This window comes from Canis aureus, chromosome 13 (assembly GCF_053574225.1).
Source record: "Canis aureus isolate CA01 chromosome 13, VMU_Caureus_v.1.0, whole genome shotgun sequence".
Lineage (NCBI taxonomy): Eukaryota > Metazoa > Chordata > Mammalia > Carnivora > Canidae > Canis > Canis aureus.
In genome coordinates, this window is record NC_135623.1 from 57,128,646 (window position 1) to 57,149,252 (window position 20,607).

General features: G+C 43.0%; 1 protein-coding gene across 6 annotated transcripts in view; it reads right to left on the bottom strand.

Annotated features, from left to right (window-relative positions):
• Positions 1-6,463: 6,463 nt before the first annotated feature.
• The window catches only part of TMEM154 (transmembrane protein 154), a 45,915-nt gene continuing 31,771 nt past the window's right edge, over positions 6,464-20,607 (bottom strand). For 2 of the 6 annotated variants that reach the window (XM_077846387.1, XM_077846388.1), the window contains exon 8: positions 6,464-11,328. In XM_077846387.1, the coding sequence (XP_077702513.1) occupies positions 11,313-11,328 (16 nt within the window). In that variant the 3' untranslated portion in view covers positions 6,464-11,312. Of the gene's footprint in view, positions 11,329-16,933; positions 17,056-17,090; positions 19,025-20,607 lie in introns of those variants that run through there. The other 4 variants (XM_077846389.1, XM_077846390.1, XM_077846391.1 and 1 more) reach the window with 2 other exon arrangements.

The window sequence follows — 20,607 nt, forward strand, 5'->3', positions numbered from 1 at the left end:
AGGGATTGCACTAAGTGATTATGGAAATTCCTTGCTCCTCTAAAATCCCACGGACCTGTCACGGGGCACTCATTCCGCTCAGCTGGATGAACATTTATGAAACTGCGCACTTCTCGCATGACCTCGAACATCTCATCGAGGCTGTGGCTCCTGTGGGAAGCCATTGCCCATCGAATATACATTATTCTTAGTAGAACCCCTGAGTTTCTTCAAGATAGCAACGCACCCACCTAAAGGGCTACATTCTCAGCTTTACTTAAAGCTAGATGCCCTGCTTTTCTAGTGGTTTGGCCCAATGAGATGTAAGCGCATCAGCCTTTTAGGGGAGCACGTGTCACCTCGCTCTTTTTCCCTCCTGCCAGCGAGACAGGCTGGATGACCAGAGCTCCAGCAGCTATCTGGGGCCAAAGGCAGCTTTGAGATAGCATCCACGTACCATGAACAGTGGCATAGAAAGCTAGAGCGTGGTCTCAGACCACCACAGACCTACCATACCAGTCCTGGGCTTCCTACCTCCAAGCTTCTTTTCGGTGAGGCAACAATAAATCCTTACAAATTTAACACCTCTTTTCTTTTGGATTTTCTGCTACATGTAGGCAACTAATTCTTACTAATATATCCCCCAAACTTGTCCCTCTTTCTTTCTCTAGCTGTGATATTTCCCTTAAATTGTAGTGTTAAATTTGCTGTGGCCTACCAGACAAATTGACGACCTGATGGCACCTCCAAATCAATTTGTTCGATGCTGGATTCATAATCTGGAAAACATAACCTGTAAAATGGTTCCTCGTGTGTTCCCTGTTGCAGCAAATGGCAACACCACGTTTCTTGCCACTGGTGTTCAAAGCCTGGTGTTAGTTTGTATTCCTCTGAATAGTCAGTTACCAAATCCTGTAGATTCTCCATTCATTGATCTAACATTTCGAGTGTATACTAGCTCAAAAGATGATTGGTGCCGGGGGTATGAGAATAAGTCAATAGATATTTATTGCTTCTCATGATGCTTGCAGTCAAGGGCAGGGATTTATCTGTTCTCGCAAAGCTTATGACCAAGACAGCCATTAGTTGACTAATCATGCAAACAAATGTAAAATTGCAACGGTGGCACATGTGCCACAAAGGAAAGGTACTGAGAACACACAGTGGGGGCCAGGGAAGGCTTTGACTAAGCTAAAATCCGAAGGTTGGGTGGAGCTACTGTGGCAAAGGATGGGGTGGGGTACGAGGTGGTGGGGTGCATTTCAGGCAGAGGAAAGAGCACGTGAGAAAGTCCCAGGAAGGAAGGAGCAGGGTATAGTCCATGAGTTAAGAGAAGGCTGTTGGCTAACACACTAGGAGACATGAGGTATGCAAGAGGCAAAGGTGGTGTTCAGGCCGTATTAAGGACTTTGAGCCCATTTAAACATCAGTGGGAAGCCACCTCAAGGTTTTTAAGCAGCTAAAGGAGTGGGGGCAGTGACCTGATCATAGCTGCTGCGTCCTTCCTCTTTCTTTTCTCCTTCTTTCCGAATTCTCTCCGCTGCTGCACCCACTTCCTGTTACTCGCATCTCTCCCTGAAACTCACCCTCCACCTGTGAGGATCACTCTTCCAAACCCCAGTGCCGAGCATTTGTGCTCAGTCCCAAAGGTCTTCAAGAGCTCCTCATTCCTGCTAAGCGACATGCAACCTCCAAGCCAGAGGTCAAGGCCCTGGCTTCCCTCCCTCCTCACCTGCCACTCTCTCTCACATGCCTGGCGTGCTCTAGCCAAACCGTGCTGTACGGCGCTCCCGGTTCCGTGCCTTTCCTCATACTCTCCCCTAGCAACCAGAATGCCATTCTCTTAAACGACCATTTGTCACAACCCTCTGTCCCTCAAGACCTTGTTCCAATTCAACTTTCTCCGTCAGGTCCTGCCTGCTGTCCCCAGCCCATCACCCTTCCTCCTCTGTGTCTCTGAGCCCTACATCTGCTCCTCCCCATGAACTTGTCACTCTGCATTGGGGCAGAGGCCTTATCTCTTGAAACAGCTTGATGGGAGGATCCTGGCTTCTTTTCTGCACCCACTGTGCTCTACTTAGAGCAAGGGGCTCAAAAGATGTTAACTGAAGGAACAAATGAATGAAACTCAAATAAGCGGACAGAATGCCATCCAGGGTCACCCTTCACACAAGTCCTTCCCAGTTGATGAACGTGGTATACCTGCACGGAGAGCCTGGTAACCAGCAGACCGCTTTTGGAAACAGACTAGTTGGGTTCAAACCCCAGCTCTACCACACGCTACCTGTGGGCCATAAGCCAGCAGCCTCACCTCCCTATTAACGGGTGTCATGGGGGCACCTGGATGGCTCAGCTGGTTAAGCGTCCAACTCTTGGTTCTGGCTCACATTACGATCTCAGGGTCATGAGCTGCCCCACATCTGGCTCCATGCTCAGTACAGAGTCTATTTGAGATTCTCTCTCCCTTTCCCTCTGCCCTTCCCCCAGCCCTCTCTATAAATAAATAAATAAATAAATAAATAAATAAATAAATAAATAAATAAAATGAGGGTAATTATGATATACTTACCTGGGGACTAAGAATCCAGAAGGAAGAATGGGGAGAAAGGTGGTGCTAACACTTCTGGAACTGGCCACAGAAAAAGGCAGCAAAGCCACAGAGCTGGGCCCAGATCCATGGGACCCTACTCCTGGCCTCACCCGGGTCCAAAGCCTCCATGTGTCCAACTGTGAAAGAGAGCTGAGGATCCTGGCTGCTTCCCCCCTCCCTTCTATAAGGAAGGGGATAGAAGGGATATTGGAGATGAAGACCTTTTACGTCAGCTGGGGAACAGAGGTCTATTGCTCCCAAGTGGGCTTAGAGCTGGGACATCCTCAGTGGCTCCTTCCCCTCTGTGGAGGACAGGGGAGGACTAGGTAGACAGTTTGAGGAGTTGGGGGAAGAGAGTATTGGAGAGAGTGGATGAGCCCCTCCCCCTCTATCCCATGCCTGCCCAACTGAGACAAAACAAAAAACACAGCGACAACCGGCACTCCCTTCCCTCCACAGGGGTGGAATAGAGGGAGTCACAAGCACTAGGATGGCAGGCCAGAGTCCTTAGCGACTTAGTTCACATGAACACACAGAAGAGTGTCTGTCACAGAGTGTGTGCTCCAGAAAAGTCTTCATCATCATACTGTCATTCCCAGTTGGAATGGCGCTCACTGGGTGACAGTGCCTTCTGTGACCCAATTACCTACAAAATGGTGCCTGGGGACAGAGTCCTGGGCAGCGTGATTTCCTACAAGCCGTTCAGCCAGGGAGCCTCCCAGCAACTCTGCATCTTACCAAAGGAGTCTGGTAGGTCTTTCATCTTGTTCCATAGACTTCCAGTTTGTGTCATGGCAGCCTCTGGACTGTGATCTCCTTAAGGGCAGAGATGACAACAGCAACAGCCAGCACTATACAATCCTTACCACACACTCCCTGTTCACAGCGCTCGCATGGATTGACTCACTTGGTTTTTTCCAAAAGTCATATGAGGCAAGTAGGGCACAGAGGGGTTGGGTAACCTGGCCAGAAGCATGGGGCCAGCATTTAACCCCAGCCAGTCAGGCTCTAGAGCCTACAGCCTTTCCCACGCCATCCCACCTCCCCTCTGTACCCTTTGGCCCAGCACAGAGTAGGCTTGTAATAAATGTTTGCAAAATGAATGGATCCCGGTGACATCTTCAGGGAAGCCTTCTAGTATTTTCTCTCTTTGGGGTTTCTGACTGGCTCCCTTTCCTATGGACCCCTGGAAACCCAGAACAGCAGCTGGGAAGTGCTCCCACTCTTCTCAGGAAAGCTGCTCCCTCCAGGCTGCTTGAGGAAGTGGCCCCATGTCACCCTCATCACGGTTCACTCCCAGCCTTCTTCTCACATTCCCTTTCTTACAGTTGGTGGAGACTCCATATCACTCCTAAGAATACAGATTGCCTTGCTGGTCATAGCACTCTGATTCCCTTTAAAAACTGCTTCCTCCGGCAGCCCCGGTGGCGCAGCGGTTTGGCGCTGCCTGCAGCCTGGGGTGTGATCCTGGAGACCTGGGATCGAGTCCCATGTCTGGCTCCCTGCGTGGAGCCCGCTTCTCCCTCTGCCTGTGTCTCTGCCTCTCTCTGTGTGTGTGTCTATGACTAAATAAATAAAATCTTAAAAAAAAAAAACTGCTTCCTCATGAATCCTCTTCAACCAACCAACCGATGAACTAATCACCCACCCACCCCATCAACCAACCAATGTGTGTACCAGATACACCCACACCCACACACGCACACACACTTCAACCTGTGGTTGTACAGGGAAATGTCAACCCCAGTCAGTCCCAATACCATTTCACCCGGTTAGGCATGGAAGTCCTTCGGGGACTTTTCTTCATTGGGTAAAGGAAAGAAATTCCCTTCTACCTTGGTGGTAAGGACAGAAAGATAAGCTCCCTGAAGCTACTACCTGCAATAGTTATGGCCCCGTGGAAAAAGTTTTCAGACAATGAAGGAAAGATAAAAATATGAAGGAGCCTTGTGTTTGAGTACCTAGTCCGGCTGCCCTTTCTTGTAGCCTAATCTGCTTCTGTTTGTTTCTGAAAGCAGCAACTTCTTGCCTTTGCCCAACTTGGTTACCTGAGCCCCTAAGTTTGTTTGTTTGTTTGTTTGTTTGTTTCTTTCTTTCTTTCTTTCCTCTTTCTTTTTTTTTTTTTTTTTAAGATTTTATTCATGAGAGACACACAGAGAGGCACAGGCAGAGAGAAAAGCAAGCTCCCTGCAGAAAGCCAGATCCGGGACTCAATCCCAGGACCAGGGATCATGACCTGAGCTGAAGCCACATGCTCAACCACTGAGCCACCCAGGTGCCCCCCATTAAGTTTCTTTTGGTCTGAGGTAGTTTGAATTGGAAATTTTCTCATGGAATTAAGAGTCTTGTTTAAACAAACACACCAACATTACACATAAGGGCAGAAAATTAGGAAAAGTATATTTATTTAGGATAAATTTTAAAAATCTATTCAAAAGAAAGTATTTATTCAAAAGAAATTTATTCACCTTGTGTTGCCTGCCTGGACCAGAGATGTAGGTGGTCTGCCCTTCTCAGACAATCCAGTTGGCTCCCACCACTCTCACAGCTCTGATAGGAGTCAGGGTACGGGTCCCAGTGCTGTGGGAGCACAAATCCTAGCCCAGAGTTTAATATTCATGCTGTTTCTCTAGAACTGAGTTTCTCAAATTAACAGGGAGGAGGGGCAGCTCTGCCATAGAGAAGGTATTATTACCTAGTGTCCTTTCTGCCCTTCCACCAGTAAGGCAGGCTGACCACCATTCCCTGTGCATCCAGTGGCCAATGAAAACAGACTGGACAACTCAGCTCCATTGTGGAAATCACCTCCACACCCTCCTCACTGCCAACACTTTGTGGTCTGCTTCTGTCTACCTCCTGCTCAGACTTGTGTCCCAGGTTTTGATTTCTATCCTGCCCCTTTGGTCTTCACAACCAATCTTGGTTTCATCTGTTGAACCAGAGAACCCCCCAAGAGCTTTTCCTCACATACTCCTCACTCCCTTTTCCAGCCCCACTCAGAACACAACTCCTGACATGAATTCACTGGGCTCCTTCTCCAGATATATCTATTCCAGGTCTCTGAAGGCAGAGTGTTGGGCAGTATAAGCAAAGAGGAAAAATGGAGGTCCACCCAGAATGGGACAGGGACAGGTTATAAACAGAGAGGCACATTCACATGAGGTGAAAGTCAGGAGTCACCACATGGGACAAGATGGAGGAATTTCTGTACAGATTCATGGAGGTGGGAAATAAATGGGTCCCCTCGTCCACCATATGCTAGAGCATATGCATCGTACAGCCACCCTGAGGATGGGAGCTCCGCACTGATGGAGGGGGGAGAATTAGAAGGAACCCAGGTGACCATGCAGTTACCACCACAGCTTACCTCTGTACTCTGATGCGTGAGAAGAAAAGATCTTGCTTAAAACAATTGTGTTCTGTGTGTCTACTCTTAGAAGCTAAACTTAATTCCTGAACTGATACACACAATAAATGCTAGTTACAGTTAACATTATTGTTTTCTCTTAGTCTCATTTCTCTAATGCCAGAGGACTGTCGCTCTTTGGGTCCAAGCCATCTCCAGGCAGGTCTGTCCCACATTCGGTCCCTTAGTTGTTCTGGTTAGGAGAGGATGGAAGCACACCCTGCCACAGATTCTAGGGGTACAATGCTGCCATCACTGACCAGGTTTTATTTTTGCTGGGGCCTTTTATCCTTCTGCTCTCTGTCAATGTGCTGACTAGTCTTTTTGCCCTGCAAGAATGCATCCTCATTCAAAGACGTCTTCGTATGGCCTATGTGTTATGAACTTGCTCGTCAGTCCTGCTCTAGCTATCATAATGCCAACGTGTAGAAAATGAAATTAGACTCAAAGGCATGAAGGAAAGTGAGAAATCAGGCAAAAGAGAAGGCTTTAGCTCTGAGCTGTTTCTATTTTTATTAAAAATAATTTTAAAAATTACATTCCATTGACAATTAAAATCGCATTTCTCAATTTAAAAATATTTTGCAAAGAGAAAAGACAAGAATGTGTTATAATATCTTTTAGATATGTAGAAAATCTAATTAATTTTTAGGGTAGATAATTTTGTATAAGGCAGGTTCAATTCTACAAGAACTTTTAAAATTGGTATTGTTTCATTTATTTAAAGAGGTATACAGATCAAGAGAGCATAATCATCAAAGGTAACAATCCTTCTTTTTCAAAGTCACAGAAGTTAAGTTAAAGGAATTTCCTTTAAAAAGATATTTAAGTCACTCCTCTACCCTTAGTCAGCAACATTTTAGTAAACAAATACCTCACCTTCAAATAAACATTTACTTTAAATCTTGGTATACGTTAATTACATAGAAACTAATGTCAAAAATATTCTTTACTCCTATCTTAGAGTGCTTTATTTTTCAATTAAATTTAGAAATGCTTTTAAGTCTATCACTGTGGAGTAAATAAGTTAGCATACAAGCATGTACGGATTTATTCATTTTTTCTAAAAAAAAATCATGCAGCTGAGAAGAGAGCAGTTTACACATATATACATGTATATCTGACAAATCTAAAGCCATAAGCTGTAAAGGAAAAATATTATTACATATATTATTCTCAGCATACAAGGCAGGAGAAAAAAACCCTAAAACCTTTCATCAGTCTTAAAACTAGAATAGTTTGGGGGCACTTGGGTGGCTCAGTTGGTTAAGCGTCTGACTCTTGATTTCAGTTCAGGTCATGATCTCAGGGTTGTGAGATCAAACCCCATGCTGGGCTCCACACTGGGATTCCATCTCTCCCAGTCCCTCTGTCCCTAACCTCCTCCCTCTCTGAAACAAACAAACAACTTTAGTAGTTTTGCAAATCAGTTCTAACCGATAGTGATGGGACCATTTCTTACAAGGGGCTTACAAGGTAGGATTTATACATTGAAGCCAAGTGGTAAATACAACGTCTGATGATCTCAGTGACCTTCTGAGGAAGTACTTTACTGCTTGAAAAATGAGAGAGTCTAATACATTTTTTACACTATTTTCACTTACTTTTAAAAACAAGATGTATACATGCTAAGTTACTAATGATCTAGCAGATTATTTTTTAACTTGTTGGAAAACTACAATCTCCGCCCTTTCTGAAGTCTGACATTTATTAAACATGCAGAGTTTTCCCATGTTCTTGATGTTATTTATAATTTCAGGGGTTTCACCTAAGTCAGAGTAATCTAGTGATCACTCTCCACTGATCTTCACACTAGAAAAAATGTTGCTTACTATTTGTAGTTTCTACATATCTTTCATTGAATTCTTGACATGCAGACCAAAGAGGTGAAAAATGTGAAGAATATGCTTTCTGTAAAAGGTCCAATTCCTTATTTATAAAGCACCAAAGGCCAGTGATGATACTGTGATGGGAAATGAGGAGTATAATTACCTGAGCCCTCTACACCTGAAGTCTAATGGAAGTGAATCCATTCACCTTTGGTTGTCTTAAATGCTTCAGTGTTGTATTTCTAAACTTGTATGGCACTGGAATTAAAGTCTTCACATTACTGGATGTACTTTGGTTTATAAATTTAACTTTTTAAAGTATTTCAAGAAGAGCTTAGAGTATCTATAGAATTGATTTTAAAAAGTTTTAGTTTCATATATATTTGCATGGATTGGTATCTCATGAATATAACATGTTATTTAGAAAAGGTAATAGGGCAAAAAACAAACCAAAAAAACCCCACCAAGTATCTACAAATAGCCACCCCCAAAAGGACTAGGAGGAAAATAAAATTTTAGTACCAGATGGGACAGTACCAAGGTAATGTCACAGAGCTGCTCAAACAAATAAACAAATCTAGGCAATTCATTATTTGGATTATGCAATTATTAATAACCAATTTGAATAATTTCACTCCACACTGTTATACAGTGACTCTTCTGGTTACTTTAAGATCGAGGAAATGTAATCTATGAGTGAAGCTACCCTGGTCTGCCTGTTGTACATATTAAATGGAACCCCAGGATTTACCTTGAGTATCTCCTGAGAGTGAAAACATAACATGTGTAAATTTAATTCAGTATAAAATTTCAATGTTTTCCCCACAGTGAGAATTTCAGCAGTGTCTTCTTAGTATAAAACGGTGTCTTATCACTCCACTACATTCCGAATTTGTGTTAATTATGACAGATATTGGAACTAAAGTCTATATTTTATGTTTACTCATCATAGGGGCCTTCTTCCAGAGATGGTACAAATTGATAAAATTTAAAAATAGACAAAAGCATTTTTTAAAGCATCCATTTACACTGATAGAAGCATTTGTTCCCCCCATGGATAAGAAGTTGGATCCGTGCTGTATGTGTTTGGGTAACAACGAGCTCCTCAGAAAGAGGAGTCACATCACTGAGTTAAGAGTAACAGATTGATATTCTTACACATTTATTTAAATAAGTTTCCTGAGGAGTTCGACTTGACAATATTGTTAACTTAGTTTGCTTAAAATGTACAAAAATGCAGTGAAACTTACATATCTTTAAAATATTCTGAAGCCAGATTTTGTTCTGATCGGCTATGTAATTAAGGCCAATTAGTTAAATTTTTACTAACAATAATCTGAAACATAAAATTAACTTTGGGTTTAAAAGCAATTCTTGAAATTATCCTCAATATATGATACCTATTAATTGAACAGTAATAAAAAGAGGGCGCTAGGATTGACCCTTCACAGCTTTGGTTAATACACCTGGCCAAGAATAAACTACCTTTAAAACAAATGCCTTGTGTACTGTGCACTTATAGACACCGGTACATTTTTCAGACATAAATTGAATGGCGTGTTGCTGAAGTTTCTCTTGCTGGAATTTGAAGTGATTTTAAATACTGAACGAGAATATCTTTATCGTATCATAAAATATTGCTTCATCAAAACGAGATTCCAAGACCCCTTATAGTTCTCTGAACTTCTCAAGTCTCCATTATTTGATAGACTTGGATAAAATGTACAGGCCTCAGAGTTCATCAAAAATCTTGGATACCTAGAGAGAGAAGGAAGCGATCTGAGACTCTTCTGAGAGTCAAAATGTTGAGAAGAAACAAAGTAACAAAATAGATTCGGTGATTCAGAAAATGGCAATTTTGGCAGAAATATCTGAGAGTCACCGTGGACTGCAGGTTGAGTATGAATATGCAGAACAGGGGTGAAAACAAAAATGCCCTATTAGGATGTGCTAACGAGAATATGACAGATCAATCTGTTGAAATTCTATACCGTGAAGACTGTCCTTCGCCAAGGCCCTGTGAAGTCTCAAGCTAGCATAATAGCAGTGGTTAAACACAAGCAGATAGTTTTCTTTTATTGTGTGGAAAGATTTCCCTGGCTTGGAACCCTGCCTTCAAAATGAGGAGCCCAGGTCAGAAGGCGGATGCCAGCTAGAGGGTGGAGAAGGCCCGTTTCTGCTACGCCTCAAGGCGGCCTTCCAGACACAAGCCCCCCCATTCAACAGCAAGAGTTTGGTGAGCCTCATCTCCCTGCAGTTGATATGAGGACAGAAAATAAATAAAGTTTTCGTTCTTCTTCCCTGGAATAAAATACCAAGTGTCGTAGAAGACCTGAGGACTCCGATTTGCTAGATTGCTTTAAAGGTCAGAATTAGAAAATTAAGGATTAAAGGAGGATTGATTTTACGTGAGTGGGAATGATAAGCAGGCCCTCCTGCACGGTGCACTGCTGCTCCTCGTGCGAGGGTGTCAACAGAGACCGTGTTGAATGTCATCTCTGATGGGCTGATAGTGGCCTCCCGGAGAGCCGTGTCGAGGAGGACACCAGGCTTGCCCCAGCCTGACAGGAGAGTGCGACGAGTGATATGTGCCACAGGCACAGGTATTTCCTATTCCTATTCTGTCTGTCTCAAATGACCTTAAAGATCTTGAAAACATAGAAGGCTGACAGATGACCCACCCTGTGCCCATGTCCTAGTCCCAGACCACAGGCGGGGGAGGTGTGGCGAGAGTAAGAATGAGCTTTGGGGAAATGTGAACAAGCCGGTGATTGTAGCTGAGAAGGAAATCACTTTGCTCTGTCACTGAAGATCCCTTTTCCTCCAAGAAGGTCCCAAGGGCTCTGGCCAACTCGAGTCCCCAAGGCCCCAAAGAGCGTCTCCTCCGGACGGCGGCCTCTCCCACTCTGTCTTCTTGGCAGGCAGATGAGCTTACCAAGCCCCTGGGATGATGCACACAGTGAAACGCTCGCTTTGTTTTCTGTCTTTTCCATGATGTAACTCGCCTTGAGGAAAGCTGCTGCCGAATGCACATGACCTATCAGAGGACTTGACTAATCAGAGGAAATTATCCAGCGCTAATTAGGTAATAAGGTGACCCAGAAGGAAGCCATATATAAAACAGCTTCCTGATTTAAACTTTGAGGAACGAAGCAGAAAGGTAACAACAAAGACCTAGAGAGCATGGCCCAGAGGACCGGGCAGCCAGGGGTAGGCCTGGAGGAGAGAAGAGGCGCTCCTGGGGGCGAGAGCCTGCTTGGGTCCTCCTCCCTCAGAGGCCCAGGACGGCAGCCAAGCCTCTTCCCTCGCGCTTCTCAATCGTGCATTCTTCCAAGTACAGGTGATGCCATCATTAGGAAGAGTGGGCGTTGGGAGAAACAGCAAAAGGTTCTTGTGTCTATGTTGATTTGAAATTAATTAAATTCGCATCCTCTTCATCCTCTGTTGGCAGGCTCGGCAGGCTCCCTCCGGGGCTGCTTCTCTTGGAAAACCTTAGCACCATTCAGTCTCAGGATTCACTGTCACTGTAAAAAAACAGAACCATGGTATGTTTCCAAGAAGCTACCGAGAGCTGGTCACTGCACTACGGAGGGGACTCCAGAGAGCGTACACGATCAGGAAGCCAACAGGGTCCAGCTTACAATTTCTGAAACAAAGGTTGGTTTGGATTTTATATTTGATCCCTGAGGAGGAAATCCATGAAGGCCAAGACATAATCCCTAGCTCTTGCTCTAAGATCCCTCCCTTGTGCTGATGTGGAGAGAACCAGATGGAGTTGGGGGTCCCCCCCCTTTAAATAGATCTAATCCCATTCTCCTATGAATACATGCCAAATTGCTTTTTTTCCCCCCTTCCTTTTTTAAAAAATTTCCATGCATTGTTTTTTTCTCAGGAGTTCGTGGTCCTGGCGTGTTTTCAAAAGCCCATTTTGTTCACATCCACAAAGGATCTAGAGATGCCTTCTCGGTGTCATTTAGAATTCAATCCTAATGATGCCTAATGCATCTTGGGGTGTGAGTCGACATAAATTAGGGACGTGGTATTCGGACATGACTGTGCTGGCTCATTTGTGCTTTTGTTTCTGACTTGGCTATCTTGGCCACATATCTGGCTCTGCAGCTTTTCCCACTGAGACCATGCCTCCACCCACATCTCCTGGAAAGCAGGCCACTCTACCTCTCCTCCCACTTCTTTCTTCAGTTTTGTGTCCATTCGCTCCAATTCCAGAACATCCCTACTTGAAGTGACCTTTGTCTCCAAGAAAGTGCCTGGATGATAATAATCAACAGAACCTCACAACTCCTTAGCTCACAGGTGTGTACAGTCTGCAACAGCTAGGTTCTCCTGACGCCTGCTTCAGAGCTCTCCTGCTCAGGGAACCAGCATGTGTTTCTAAAAAGACTGAAGCAATTTGATAGATAAATAGATCTATCCATGGAAGGAGAGGGGAGATAATGTGTGTATGGTTATGTGTTGGTGTTTGTGCTGTGAAGAAGCTGTGATAAGGTCGGACCATCGATGGGAAAGGAGGAGGCGGGCAGTTGTGAGCAAAAGACAACTTCTACAGCAAAACTTATTTGAAATGGAAAGCTGATGGAAGATTAAGAAACTTTTTAACTGGGATGCCTGGGTGGCTCAGTGGTTGAGCATCTGCCTTTGGCTCAGGTCATGATCTTGGGGTCCTGGGATCGTGTCCTGCATCAGGCTCCCTGCAGGGAGCCTGCTTCTCCCTCTCTGCCTGTGTCTCTGCCTCTCTCTGTGTGTCTCTCATGAACAAATAAATAAAACAAAATCTAAAAAACAAAAACCAAACAAACACCAATCCATACTCTTTGTTGAAAAAATGAATACAAATAAGCAAAACGAAAAAACAAAAACAAAAACAAAAACAAATAAGCAAAACGAAAAATACTAACAATCTTACCACAGTTAACATTTTGGTCTGTACTCTTCCAAACTTCCTTCCTCTGATCATGATATACATTCTTTGGTACAAAAATGGAATCATATTATGCATATCACGCTGTGATCTGCTTTTCTCACTGTCATTCACATACAGACATCATTCCTTGCTAATAAAAATACAGTATCTTTTTAGTGGCTACAGAGCATTCTAGTGTCTCATCAGACCAAAAACCATTTTTTAAACTATTTCTTTATTGTTAAACCTGTAGACTACTTCTGATTTTCAGTTTTTATTTAGTATAAAAAAAATCTTTGCACACTCCCAGTTGTTACCTTTGCATAAACATACCTAGAAGAGAAATTGCCAGGCTAAAATGTATCTCATATTAAAGCTTAAATAGCCCTTTGTCAAATTACCCCTTCCCTAGATTTTTTTCCTCCCCACATTCTCTTTAGGGAGATTTCCTTTTCAATCCTGGATATTATTATTCTCATTTTTTATTGATCCAATAGGTGAAAATATCGTCATATTTACCTTCACTTTTTATGATTTCTAAGAAAAAGAAACATTTTTTAAAGGTCTATTGGTAATTTTGATTTTTTTTCTTTTGCTAAATTGCTAATATTGATAATTTTTACTCATTTAAAATGGGACTACTGGACAGGCCCAGTGGCCCAGCGGTTTAACACCGCCTTCAGCCCGGGGTATGATCCTGGAGACCAGGATCGAGTCCCGCGTCGGGCTCCCTGCATGGAGCCTGCTTCTCTCTCTGCCTGTGTCTCTGCCTCTCTCTCTCTGTGTCTGTCATGAATAAATAAATAAAATCTTTAAAAATAAATAAATAAATAGAATGGGACTATCTTTTTATTGGTGTGTGTATTAATCATTTTTGTTCATTATACATATATTGCCAATACTTTTCCCCAGTTTTCCTTTTCCTCCTCATTCTATTTATTGTGTTTTTTGAAGTAAAGAAATTTAGAGCTTTTAATGTAGTTTAAATCTATGCTTTTCTTTCTTTTTAAAAATATTTATCTATTTATTTGAGAGAGAGAGAGCAGGGGGGAGGGAAGACGGAGAGGGAAAGAATCCCAAGCAGACTCCCTGCTGAGCATATAGTCCCATGTGAGCCTGGATCACAGAACCCTGAGATCATAACCTGAGCCAAAACCAAGAGTTGGATGCTCAACGGACTGTGCCACCCAGGCACCCCTAAATCTATGCTTTTTTGATATGGTTTTTGATTCGTGTGTCATGCTTTCAACTAGTCCCTACCTCAAAGTTATAATAATATTTATATTTTTTCTGTACTTTTTTCTTTTTTTAGCATTTAATCTTATTTGGCGTCTATTTTAATCTATGGCATGAGACAGAGCTCTAAATTTTAATTTTTATTGCATTGTGGAGTCTTTCAGGAGCACAGTATGTGTCTCTCTATTTAAAAAAATTTTTTATGTCCCTCAATAAAATTGAACCATTTCTTTTTATATTATGCCATGCATTTTTTGGTTAAGTTTATGCCTAGGTATTTCACACCTCGTGTTGTTTTTATGGCAGTACTAAGGTTAGTATGTGCTAACAGTGGCTCTTTCAGCGTAGTAGATAAGAGCACAGGGTCAGACAGCCAGAGCTTGAATCAAGGCTCAGCCACTTCCTGGCTGTGTGATCTTGGGCAAATTGACCTTGTTTTAGGCTCAGTTTTCTGTGTTTATCTCATCTGCAAAACACACATAATAATACCATGTATCTTACAGGGTTGTTGTAAAGGATAGGTGAGCAAATCTCCGTAAGGCACTATACTAGCGGCCTGACACAAACACACAAATGTATGTTATTCTTATTTTGCAGATTCTATGCTAGCAAATGTTTTTTGGTTAAACACAAGCTTGAACACTGACTGCTTCAAAATGCAAAGTCTTTAAGAAAGAATCTTCCAAAACAAACTTTCCATTTCTTTCTCTTTTTTTTTTAAGATTTTATTTATTTATTTGAAAGAGAGAGAGAGAGAATACATGGGGGGTGGGGAACAGCAGAGACAGAGGGAGAAGCAGGCTCCCCACTGAGCAGGGAGCCCGATGTGGGGCTCAATCCCAGGACCCTGGGATCATGACCTGGGCTGAAAGCAGATGCTTAACAGACCGAGCCAAAGTTTGGCGCCTCCAAACTTTCCATTTCTGAGGAGAATGTACTTAAATGTGGTTTGTTTAAAACGCTCTACAAGCATTTGAGGGCTTAGCTGGTGGCACCGTCACCAACCAGAACTTGTTTACTTCAAGCACCAAGGAGCCCAGAGCTCACACCTGGCACTCTCTGCTCGGCTCTGTGGCCTGCGAGCAGTGTGACAGGGCCCGCCACACAAGACTGTCCCAAAGTGGATACCAATTGCCTCAGCCGTGGGACATCAGGTCATTCCTAGTGTTGCAACTCTCACACGCAAATGTTCACTGGCGGTGGCGCAGTGGCCGTCAGGCCTGTGTGAGAGTCAGCAACCTGGGCTCCGGCCCACGACCTGCGCCCGGAGGCATTCTCGCTCGCCCGCTCATTCCTCTGTCGAGTTAGACGTGTTCCCTGCTGTCCCTGTGGCTACTTATCATCTCTGTGAAATGATCAAATAAGCCCAGGCGTTTCCAACTCTGGCAGATCCTAGAGTTCCCTGTTAAAAATATCTTGGCCCACTGCCACACAATTGCACCAGATACAATAAGTGATCCTGCCTCAAACTTCTATTGCTTGCCTCAGTGTTAATTCCGCAGTGTTAGCGTCTTGTCTACGGCCGCGGCATCAGAGCGTACGTTTTCTGAGTGTTATGTAGATATTTTAAGAATGTGGGACAGCTTTCGCAAAAGCCTTTATAGTAACAGGCCCACAAACTGTAAAAACAAATTGAACTGATGACAAAGCGTCATCTTATGATTTTTAAGAAAGCATTAAATTGGGAAGCTAACAGTGAAATGAGGACAGCTCTGAAGGCCTCCTTCCCGAGTGCCCCCGGGGCGCAGCCATCTTTGTTCTCCTGACCAGTTTATCTTCTCACACTTCCTCTTCGTGACCACAGCTAATGTTTCCTCGCTCCAAAGATGGCAATAAACCTGCACTAAACCTTTCTTGTGTGATGATGCTTCCTAACTTGGTGTGGGGGGAGTACAGAGCTCAGCAAATCACAAAGTCACCTCACAATTAGATCATGCTCCCTTTCTCTTCAGCAATACAACATCCCTTCTCCTTCCCGAAGTAGCCCTGGCCCTGGCCCTGGGGCAGGGTTGGGGTGGGAGGGAGGTGGGATGGGTAGGGAGAGAATTATAGAGGTCACACATCTGGCTAACATCACACCCAGGCCTAACATTCATCCAACACACATAGATCATGCCCACAGCAGACATAATCTGGGCCACTATTCAAGCAATGCTGTGGTTTATTAAATTTAATACATCTTGCCTCACCCACCACATGCACACGCACGTGCACATACACATACACACTTGCATTTTAACAATGTTATTTGAAGGTATCATCCTGCAGGATTATAAGCGGTTCCTTTTTTTTTTTTTTTTTTTTTTAATAAGTAGTTATTTTGTATCCCTCAAAATACAGAGCTCAGATTTGAGGGAAACCAGTTGGCACTCAATATACTTCTTATTTAATACTTACTGAGTTTTTAAAGGACTTTTGAGAGACTAGAAAGGAAAAGAGGAAAGAAACTCATAGAGAAAATAACTGGAAGGGGCCACAGAGATTTACTTGAGCCGAGAGGCCAACACAGTTCACCAAAACTGCTGTTTTCTTGCAATTAATGGTTCAGTCTCATCCATGAATACATGAGGTGATGGATACATCATTCACCAAATACTTTCATGCATTAGCCTCATGGTGGCTGCCTTTTTTGCTGCTGAGTGTTCCTTCTATTTTTTTGATCTCTAATTTGTGGAATATCTCTTAACTAATTAATAAAAGAAAATGAAAATGTAATTTTGGGTTTTTTTTTTTATAAAGATTTTGTTTATTTATTCATGAGAGACAGAGAGAGAGGCAGAAACACAGGCAGAAGGAGAAGTAGGCTCCCTGCAGGGGGATCCCGAGACTCCAGGATCACGCCTTGGGCCAAAGGTAGACGCTCAACCGCAGAGCCACCCAGGCGTCTCGAAAATGTAGTTTTAAAAGAAACATTGAGTTTTATCATAAACCTGCTGTGTAAATTAGACAAATCATTGAACCGCTCCAAGCTCCAGGTTTACTCATACAGTTTATTTCATTTTTAGCTGGTTGAACTGATGTGATGTAGACAATGCCAGGCACATATTGGGTTGTTCAGTAAATATATTTTGTAAAATTACATCATCATAATTTTCTAAAAAAAAAAAAGACAAAGAGCAGAGACAGGAAGAAATTCACGAAATTCTTTATTAAACTAACCTAGATTTTCCCGAGAAATACTGAAGTGATCCATTTTTATGTCATTGAGCTCAGACGTGAATCATAAAATAAACAATAGAATTATCACAAAACCAGAACAGGTATGCTGTTATTTACCCTCTCTGACTGCTCAACTTCCTACGTGATAGTACCCAGGCATCCAGTATGTATAAAATGCTATATAAATGTCTTATTATTTTTTGTTATTAATGTGCTTTCAAAATTATAAATCCACTTGGATGGAACCAAATCAATTTTTTCCCTAGTCTTTCCCAATGCTATTACTCAATATAAACTCATCACTGTGGCCAATTGGCATAAGGGAAAGAAGATGGACACTCGGCTAATATTTGCCATTCCTTTTCTGTGGTTCGTCACCTAAGCTTGCAGAGACAGAAACACTACGCTTGCAGGAAATTGTCTAACTATAAAGGCCTCGGGAAGAAGGGACAGGCTGGCTAGACCGTAAGCACTATGATGAAAGGGAGTCTATCTTTGTGGTTACTACTATCTAGCAGCATTCAGGAAGGTGCTGGGAGGGGCAGACAATAAGGCAGTGCATTCTTTACAGAGAATTTAAACAATAATATAACCAACTCAATAGATCTGCTCTCTGTTATCACTGAGTGCTGGCAAAGCTTAACAATGCCAGTGATGAAATTCTCTTCGACTCTAGGGCAGACCTCTCCCTCTGCCTTGCCGCAACCCTTAAACAGCATTCCACTTACAATGTCTCACACATAACAGATATGAATTATGGGAGAAATGCTAAGGTAGGAAATATGAATATAAAACTCCCCCTTGTACACAATTCCTTTGTTGTCTCTTCTTATTGATTTTCAAAAGACATGAAAACCATAGTATAAACTTCCCATACTGCTTTGTGTTCTCTGGCCCTTAATAAAATCCTGTGCTAAACTTTAGATTCCACAACATAAAAGAAAATGTCCATTCAATGAGGACAGGGCAAAGTAATGAACAATGGCTGGTCAATGGGATATGTGGGAAGAGTTCTAAAAGACTCGAGACTATGGATCCTGATGAGAAAAGTCTTTACACCCCACATAGTGCATTAAGTGTAGGGTGGTGACCAGATTGACCCCTTTTTCCAGAAGTACAAAGACTTTACATATAACAGAGGTTCTGTGTCAGGGTGTCTTTCTAGCATCAAGATGAATTGAATTCTTTAAATGCATTCTGGAAGTCTTAATTTAGCAAGAGGATGGAGAAGTATGTTTTCTACTAAGTTCAATCTACAGTGACTGTTACATACTTTCTGAAGCAGTACAGTCACCTGTTCACTGCTTAAATGGCAGAGGAAGGATGAGTCTCAGACATTAAAGCCAATGGGGAACTTTGGGAGTACTGATGTGTCAAAGTAGGTTAACTTATTGCGACAAATGTACCACTCTGGCGTGGAACACCAATAGTCAGGGAGGCTGTGTGTGTATAGGGGTAGGGAGCAGATGGGACCTGTCATTTCTGCTCATTTTGCTATACACCTAAAACTAAAATAGAAAGCTTTAAAAAAAAAATGCCCCAACCACTAACGTGGATGTGTCTGGGCCTTTCGACACAGGCTTATTAGCCCAAAGTGCAGTGAATTTATGTCTATGAATTTTAATAATAATATCAATATTTATTGAGAGTTTGCTTTGTGGCAGGCTTTGTTCTAAGTGCTTTGTATCTTTCGGAGTTTTTGGTGACTAAAAATTAGATTTGCTTTATAGTATTGTACTGCTCTTTGAGTAATCAGAACGTCCTTATAGCACCAAGGCCCTGGGATTTGCCATTGCTGGTAGCATAGCCCTGGTTCTGACATCGCTGAGCGGGTAAGGCCTGACCAGTGTCCTCTGAATCAAAGCCAGATAGTTCTGGACCAACAGAAGAATGTGGACATTCACCTGAAAAAATAATAGTTTAGCATAAAGCAGCCCCCCAAATCAGTTAAGGCTTTTTGTCTTATAGGCAGAAATGAGCTACAGCTTATTTTAAAGACCAACCTTTCAGTATTTCAGAAACGTGATTTCTAAGATGCTGTCATAACCATGTAATTCTCTAACATTAGGTCTCTTCCATGTTGCCAATAATTTCAGAGATCAGGAGGCAGGTCTATAAAACCCCCTATGTTTCGCATCATTGGAGGGTATTCGTCAGAGTTATGGTAATAAGATATTTATAGGGTTTTGGTGGTGATGTGAGTGAACCCTACACAGAAATACACAGTGACTCATCTTTAGGTTAAGACTAAACTGCAGAGAAAATACTGCTCTGTGATTTCCTTTGTGATACTCCCCCTAGAATTTTTCTCTTTCATCTGCTTGTTAATATCTGGTATCTCACTTAAATAGGATAGAATCTTTCCTGAGCCAGTGATGCAACTTTAAGAGAAATAATGCCTGATATCTTCAATACAAAGTGGACTTCCACGTCAGAGCCTAGGCTTGGCTCATTAGGACTGTGAGGGCCTGGGATCCCTGGGTGGCTCAGTGGTTTAGCACCTGCCTTCGGCCCTGGAGTCCCACGATCAAGTCCCACATCAGGCTTCCTGCATGGAGCCTGCTTCTCCCTCTGCCTGTGTCTCTGCCTCCCTCTCTCTCTGTGTCTCTCATGAATAAATAAATAAAATCTTAAAAAAAAAAAAAGGACTGTGAGGGCCTGATGTGTGAGATGTGGGGTGACCACCTCTCCGATAAGGTTTTGGGGAAGGTGCAGAAGAAGAGTCCAGAAGACAAACGTCTGACTGCCCCAACCACATTCTACTCTCAATCTTCCCCTGGGACGCTCCAGCGTTTGGACTGCCCAGTGACCAGTGACTGCACTCTGGAAGCATTTAAGATGACTGGCACAGCCTTTGGTTAACATGGAGGGAGAGAAGATAGAATCCTGCTCTGAAAGTTTATTCTAATTTTTTAAAATTTTTATTTGTTTATTTGAGAGAGAGCAGGGGCAGGGGTGGGGCAAAGGGAGAGGAGAAGCAGGCTCCGCCACCACCGAGCAGGGACTCCAATGTGGGCCTCGATCCCAGGACCCTGAGATCGTGACCTGAGCCGAAGGCAGATGCTCAACTGACTGAGCCACCCAGGCGCCCAGTTTATTATAAAGTGTCAGTCACAGACTCTGTCAAGTTCTCTGCTCACTGATCACCTCTGAGTCACCCCTACCAACAACTTGGTGCCCCCCAAATCACAGTGCTATTGTGTGGAACAGGTCCCTGGAATGCTGAATCACCAATCCTTTCTCCTATGACACTTCCCATGTCCTGACCAAATAATTCTCCGATCAAAACCACCCCAAACATGCACATTTTTATCCTCATAAAAGATAACAAAATTTAAACAAGATCATGGTGTGCGGAAAAACACCCAAGCCCTAGACACTAAAATTTTCTATCAGGCAGAGCCACCTAGTGGTGGAATGGAATGTGCTTAGTAAATTCTCATTTAATTTCTCTCCTAACAATCCAAGCCTGGTGGGGTTTTCTTTT